At 48.5% G+C, this 7,161-nt stretch overlaps 1 protein-coding gene across 1 annotated transcript in view; it reads right to left on the bottom strand.

Moving 5' to 3' along the window:
• The window catches only part of SQSTM1 (sequestosome 1), a 14,438-nt gene extending 10,703 nt beyond the window's left edge, over window positions 1-3,735 (bottom strand). Inside the window, exon 1 of the mRNA XM_031055192.1 lies at window positions 3,675-3,735. Coding sequence (XP_030911052.1) covers window positions 3,675-3,735 — 61 coding nt within the window. The remainder of the gene's footprint in view (window positions 1-3,674) is intronic.
• Window positions 3,736-7,161: the final 3,426 nt, after the last annotated feature.

Here is a 7,161-nt window from a genome sequence, read left to right as displayed (position 1 = left end):
CCCGCGGGCGGGGGGGGGGCGCGGGGACTCCGCGAGTCGGCCCGGGCTGGACCCCGGGGGTGCGTTGGGATCCAGACCCGGTGAGCATCCTGCGGGAGCTGGGGGATCCCTAAGGGCACGATCCTGCTGGAGCCCCGCGGGTGCGGACTCGGCGGGATTCTGTGCGCCCCTGCTCCCCACGGGACCCTGACCTGTGGAATCCCTGGAGCGACTGCCCGTGCCCAGCTGGGCGGGAGGTGCCCCAGACGGGGGTCTCTGCTCATCCACGGGTGCCCACGGAGGGTCGGGGGGCACTGGGGTGATGGGCGGGCTGTTGTCCAAGCCAAGCTCTTGGCTTGGCTTTGGTGTTGTGCTTCTTTGCACCCCCGTGTTTATGGCCAAAACCTTCATGGGTGAGGGGAGCCAGGTGAGTTAAATCTGCGTGGTCGTGCCAGCAACTGAGGGGAGCTCTCAAATGCTGGGGGTTCTTTGGGCAAACTGGTAAGGGGAGATTTGGGCATCTCTGCCTTCTCTGCACGCATCTCTTGCGGCTCGATGCTGAGTCCAGTAACTTCAGTGGATGTGGGACAGGTGTGACAGCTGTGGCTTCAGCACACTCGTATTGGTGCTGGCTTTGCACTGAGGAGGCAGCTGCAGAGCAGAGGTGCAGGGCCCTGTCCCGCCGAGGCTGCGGAGGAATCCTGTGCAGGTGTTACAGAGGTGCTTGCTGCTGGTTTTTCCTGACAACACAATAGTTGCTTTTCTCCACCCAGTCTCGCACTCAAACAGTGCACTGGACTTATTCTAGCCTGGAGGACAATTCTGACAGTCGCTGCTGAATTGTGTCCCTGTACTGTGTATGAGTGTGTAACCTCCTACACCTGTGGTAATTGCTCAGCTCTTCCAGTTCCTGCACTTTCAGAGGTCATTAAAGGTATGTGGTCTGACCAGCCAGGCCTTGACTCTCTCCTGCCATTGCTATAGAAGCATCTCTCCCTGCCACAGGTGAGAAGCAGTTTCTGCTGAGCATAAGCTGTGACTTGGTGGATTTGCAGTCCTGTGGCACACCATGCACCATCACAAGGTGCAGCTTGCATGTAGTGCAAGGCCAGCATCAGGGCTGGGGCAGCTCTTGGGGAAGGTTTTTTGGCTCTGATGGGCAGGATGACATGAACCCACCCATCCCCTTCCCTGGCAGCCGGCTCGGAGTGCCTGGGATCTTGTCCTGGCAGCTGCAGGTGTCTGACAGGTGGCTGCTTGGACTCCTCTGCCTCATTCATCACTGTAGGCTTTCCTGTTATGCTGCTAAGGTGATTTAAATCCCACCAGAGCTGCCTCCTGCAGAGGTTTGTGTGGTGGGCGTTTGCAATGCCGGGGTGCTGCTTCTGTACCAGTGGATTGCTTTGCTTCTGCTGCTGATATTTTTATCACCACTGGCCAAAATGTTTATTTATCACTGGCCAAAATGTTTGCATACCCAGGTGTTGCTGTTGTGTGTTGCTTTCAGACAGGCGTACATGACCACAGTAGTTGTGCAGGGGCAGAGGAATGCTCTGAGAACTGCCCTGTGGTTACCACTGAGCAGAGGCTTTGCTTGCAGCTTCCTCTCATAAATAAAGCAAAAGCAGCATGCAGTGCTGTGCGGGCTCCGAGCAGCCCCTCCTGCTTCCAGAAGCGGGGTGGCCAACCCTGCTCAGCACTCTGTGCTGTCTGGGCTGTGTTGTCCTTTGACACACTTTTATTTTTTAACAAGCAGCTTTTCCCTGTGGCTCATGCAAGTGCCAAGACACCCCCCCCGGGTACCCCTGTCCCTGTCCCTCTCCGGGTTGCGCGTGTTCCTCTGGCAGCAACAGATTGTCAGCTGCAGTGGCCACAGCAGGTCGGGCCAGCACGGGTGGCTGTGTCAGCGGAGCAGTTTCCAGCTATTGTGGACATTTACCTATCAGGCCCTTTTTCAGTACAGAGCTGGAGAAGACCTTGAGAGGTCATTGAGTCCATCTCCTGGCCTCCGCAGGATCGCTGATAACCAACCCCTTCCTGACAGATGTTTGTTGTGTTTGTTCTTAAAAACCTTCGATGACAGGGACTCCTAAGCTCCCCAGACGATCTGTTTGACATTTAGCAGCCCTCATATTAGGCTTTTCTTCTGATTTATACAGAAATGTCTTTTTCTTCAGTTTAGTTTCAGGATTGCTCTTCTTTTTTTCCATCTGTTGGGAACAGGCAGAAAAGTTCTTTCTGTCCTTCTTTGCAGCAGGCCAGTAGATATTTGGAAGTTGCTACCATTTCCCTTACTAATACAGATTAAACCACACTGATTCCTTTGATCACTCTTTTTTAGGTCATGTATTCTTGCTCTGCAGTTGCTCTTCTTAGTCTCTTCTGGACCATCATCCTTGGTGAGAGGTGATGCTTAACATGGGTTAAAGGGCTGAAGTTGCTGCTGTATTTTTGCTCAGAAGACTAAGTGTTACTTCATACCTTTTACAAACAATGATCCTGTTTATACATCCCACTGGGTGTGCTTTTCACTTTTGCCATAGGTGACTCATGTTTATTTTTTTATCCCATCAATCCTTCAACTATTCCTCTCCAGATGTTGTCCTGCTTTTCATTCCTTATCTTCTGTTTGCCTGGTTAATTATTCTTACCAAATTGCATTACCTCACGCTTGTCCTTCTTGAACTGCGTCTTTTTTTTTTTTTTAGACTGCATCTTCTAAATTATAGTTTTGAATTCTGATCTTGTCCTCCTGCATGCTTGCAGTCCCTCTCAGCTTGGTGTAGCCTTCCAGGGCAGTTAGCCTGTTTTCTCTGCCATCAGCCAAGTTGTGGATGAAAACACCAATTAGTGTTGGATCTGGGATGGGTTCCACTGGAAAATGCTTCAGTAGAGCCCCCCCAGTCCGTGCTCAAAGGGCAGTGCTCCATTCACAGGTGGTCTTCCCAGCAGTGGTGCTCCTACCTTCGGGTAGCTCAGGCCAGTCCCTGCATCCCTGGCTGTTGTTATGGGCATGTCCCATCAGACACCATCAGAGATCTCTGAAATCTTTGTTTCTTCTCCCCTTCCTGCAACTCCTGACACCTTGTCACAGAAAGAAATATGACAGATTTGATGTGATTTGTTCTTGATGAACAAAGGTTATCTCTTGCTGAAGTTCTCCTTGTCTTCTAAGCATTTCAACTGAAGTTAAGCTGATTATTGTATGAATCCCTGCCTCCTTATTCCCATACCTGTATTTTTCAAAGATAGGCTTTGTGTTTGCCAGTCCTGTAACATCAGTCATGCCCTGTGAGTGACTAGAGACAATTCCCAGTGCTCCTGAGTTGCTGATGTCGTTGAGTTCTGGCGAAGTCTGGCAAGGTGTCCTCATTGCCTCTAGTGGGGAATAATATGATATTAAAATGTAAGTCATTGCAGAGTCTGCTTGTCTTCCCACTCTGTGTTGGGAGGACAAAACAATTAATTGAAAGAAAAAAAAAACCAGAACAAACCATCTCTAGAGCTGCTTTTCCAAGACCAGCTCAGGGTTTGTTTACCTGCTAATGGTGTTCTGCTGTGCTGTGGTTATTAGTAAAGTTTTGACCTCATGGTCTGCAAAAACAGATGCTGTCTCTTTCCAAATATAAATGGGGTTTGAAATAGTGTGCTGGAGTGGAAAGAGAAGGGCAGCCTCAAATAGCACAGCCACTCACCCAAGCAGCAGGTGTCCAGCATCACGTCCTGCTCGGAGGTGGGCCACGTGCTGTGCGTCATGGTGGTGGGTGTCTTGGCCAAAGTCTGATATTCTCTCTTTGCTGATTTTAGATTTCAACATGGTTTCACTTCCCAAAACCTGTCATGCAGAAAGCTCTTTTGTAACCTGGTGTCAGGTGTTGGATGTGTAGGGCTTAACTGTGGAGGATCAGGCTTCAGGAAGGTGCAGGCAGGTGCACGTGCCAATGTGGGGACTCCAGGGGACTCAGGACTTACTGAGGGATTAGTAAAACCAAGAAGGTTTCATGACTTTAGGTGAGTCACAAGTACAGATGGGATGAAGGCAAACAATTTAACCTACCAATTAAATTGTTGTGGTTTTTTTTCATTTCCAGTGATGAAAACTGTTCAGTTCTCATCCATAATGTTTGTTCTTATCTTGACTGACTGACCAGCCATGTGCTGTTTATGCAGCCCTTCTCTTTGCCCTTTGCAGCCTATGCCAGAGCCATAAGTGCTGCAGGATATTTGGGGTTTAAGTGTTGGGATTTGATTTTTAGTTGACTGGAAATTTTAAATCTTGTGGTGAACCTTCTAGGAGACTCCCATTGGAAATGCTCTGTGTAGAGGTTGGCATGATACGTCCTCAGTATGGCTGTGTAGCTCAGGGCAGGCTCTGTACCCATGTTGCCTGTGCAGGCTTCCCCTGGCAAGTTTTTTCTCTGTCAACTTTTAATGATTTCTAGTTACTCACTGCCAGCCAGCTCCTGGCATCCATTGTAAAACCCTAGCTGCAGCCAACTCTGCACCTGTAGGTTTGCCTGCAAAGTGGGGTTGCTGTTTGCTGTGGTGGCTTCACACCCCTAAGATCAGTTGTGACTGTGGTATTTTGGATGCTCACCTTGTGGGAACTGTTTTTCCTGTGGATGTTGTGGAAGTGCTTCAGAACAGGCGTGCAGAGCTCCTTGAAGGACTCACCACATGCATCCTGGCTGGGTGTCTTGGTGCAGGTCTGGGCTCAGGGTTTCTCCCTTGGTCTGTGGGTGTGGTGAGGAGCAGGATGCTGGGTTTGGTGGCTGTGGGGCACTGGCTGCAGTGTGGATGTTGCTCTGGAGCAGCAGGGAGGGCTCAGGCAGAGGCTCTGTAAGGAAATATCGCTCATGCAGTGCTGCGCACGGCAGGATGCTCTGCTCACTAGGAATGTCCTCTGTGGGAAGCAAACTTTGTCCCGGAGGGATGTTCCTCTGAGTGTGTTTACAAAGTCTTCTTCTATAGTGCATAAAAGCCATGAACACTAATCCGCTCTGGAAGCAGCAGAGTCAAAGCTTGATATTGTTAAATACGAGCCGTGTCCTGCGGCATGTGGGGTTCCCGCTGCTTTTTCATTTCTTTTGCCTGCACCAGCTTGACTTCAGGTTTTTGTAGTTTCTTTGAGGTCTTGGGCACTGCCTGCAGCGAAATGGATATGAGTGAAAGCCCTGGTTTGAGCTGGGATCACTTCACAGCAACCCTTGCAAACGTTTCCCGGTAGGAGTGATGCCAGCAGGACACCCAGCAAGTGCTTTTGAGGGCTGAGGAGGTGCAGGCAAGGACCTGGCTAGGGAACCATGGAGTTTGGAAATCTGTCATTAAAATGCATGGTGAATAAAAAGGTGTGCAGGAGCATTTCTGAGAGACTTTACGTGGCCTGGGTGGTGCTCAGCAGACATTGTGTAAAATTGGTGGCTGGAATGCAGCAGCATTTGTAAAATTACCTCACCTGTGACTTGAACAAATTCATCCCAAGAGCGAGGGGCACTGTGCAATCTGTTGAAATGCATTTATTAAAATAAGTTGTTCATTGTCTGGAGTCACCTGTATATCTGTTTTGATTTTTTTTGCAGTTTTTTAAAGGCCTGTAAACGGGGCTCTTGGCCTGTATTGTGTGTGCAGTTGCTGTGTCCCATTGCTGCTCCCACACTAAGAGCTGTGGGTGTGTGATGGAGTTAAAGTTACAAGGGCTCTCTCCCAACCTGTGTTCTTCAGCATAGAGTTGGATTCATGTCCTTGCTGTGCTGTGTCCCTCCCAGTCTCGGAACAATCGACTGGCTGGTTTCATGCCTCAGTTCCCATCTGCTCTCTGGGGACAGTGGCATCTCTTGTGCCAGGGCTTTGGAGGACACTGCCATGCTTCTGTGACAACAGGGTCTGTGTCAGTGCACAGGAGAGGAGGAGTCAGAGGAGGTTAACACACACACCCCCAATTACATCAAGTACTTCTCTTGGTTTACCTCTTTTGCAGAACAAAACTCATTTGCGATTCCCTTTGATTCATCTAAAACAAATCATTGATTTGTACTTGTATCCTGAATGTTCATTGATTATTCACTTAGTGTTTAATGTAAAACACATCTGTAGCTGGCTAGTTTAAGTGAAGCTGCCACTCATCTCCAGAAAGCCTTGAAGACACTAAGTGCTGGAGAGATTGCTTTAGCAAGGCTGCTGCAGGTAGGCTTGGATTATCCACAGTTCTCCCTGTTCACAAAACCCAAACCAGCCACCAAAGAACCAATTTTTCTGTTTGTGGTACAAAGAAACTCGAAGAAATATCACTACTGGGGTGCCTGGCTCAGCACAGGCATCCACAGCCACCAGGACTTTGAAGGAAGCCCTTGAGGCTGAACCACCTGCCTAAAAATACTTGGAGATGATGCTTAATGTTCTAGGTGAAGATTTTCCATATTATTGTTGTGCCAATTCTAATGTTCAAGTTTTCTTTTTCATGAGACAGAGATCAAGAAGTTGGGAGATTGGGTGGCTGAAGAGGGCTGCTGTGGTGGCAGAACTCACTGGGCAAATTAAAGGATTGTGGAAAGTATTAAAATAATCAAAGAGCTTCAGCGGAGGCAGGCAGGTTAGCATTGTTAGGAGGAGAGGCTTTTCAGGGAGGGCTGATCAAGTATCTGCTTAGCAGCTTCCCAATACAGGCAGAGGATTGTTGTCTTTGATGGAGGGGAAAAAAACATTTCTGCCTTTTCCATTTGAATTGACGCATAGGGGGCTTTTTATTCAGCAGTGCCCTTCTTGGGTTTATTTTCGAGCTTATGTCAGGCTTCCCTTTCAAAGCAGGAAAGTCTGGGAGTGGCAGATTCCTGTATTAAATAATCTCTTTCTGCATTAATTGTGTCACTGGCCAATTCTCCTTCTGTTTTTGTCCCGGTGTCAAGTCACATTTGAGTCTCCAGGATCAGTGCATTAGCATGGATGCATCTCTGATGCACAGAGACAGCTCTGTAACTCTGTCTTCTCTCCTGCCTGCCCCTGCCTTGCCAGTGTTTAAATATTCTATCCCTCCTGTGTTACATGCAGGATAAATGCTTACCTAAAGGTTAATCTGTATTTTGAAGTGACTAGACATGCACACAAAAATGTCTTTGATGCAAGATATTTTAATTTCTGCTTATATTAAAGTGGACAGCAGTAGTGTTAAAATGTAAATCATTAGGC

Source organism: Geospiza fortis, unplaced genomic scaffold (assembly GCF_000277835.1).
Source record: "Geospiza fortis unplaced genomic scaffold, GeoFor_1.0 scaffold55, whole genome shotgun sequence".
In the NCBI taxonomy this organism is placed as follows: domain Eukaryota; kingdom Metazoa; phylum Chordata; class Aves; order Passeriformes; family Thraupidae; genus Geospiza; species Geospiza fortis.
Note: the sequence above shows the minus strand (reverse complement) of the source record. Positions and strands in the feature narration are given on the sequence as shown.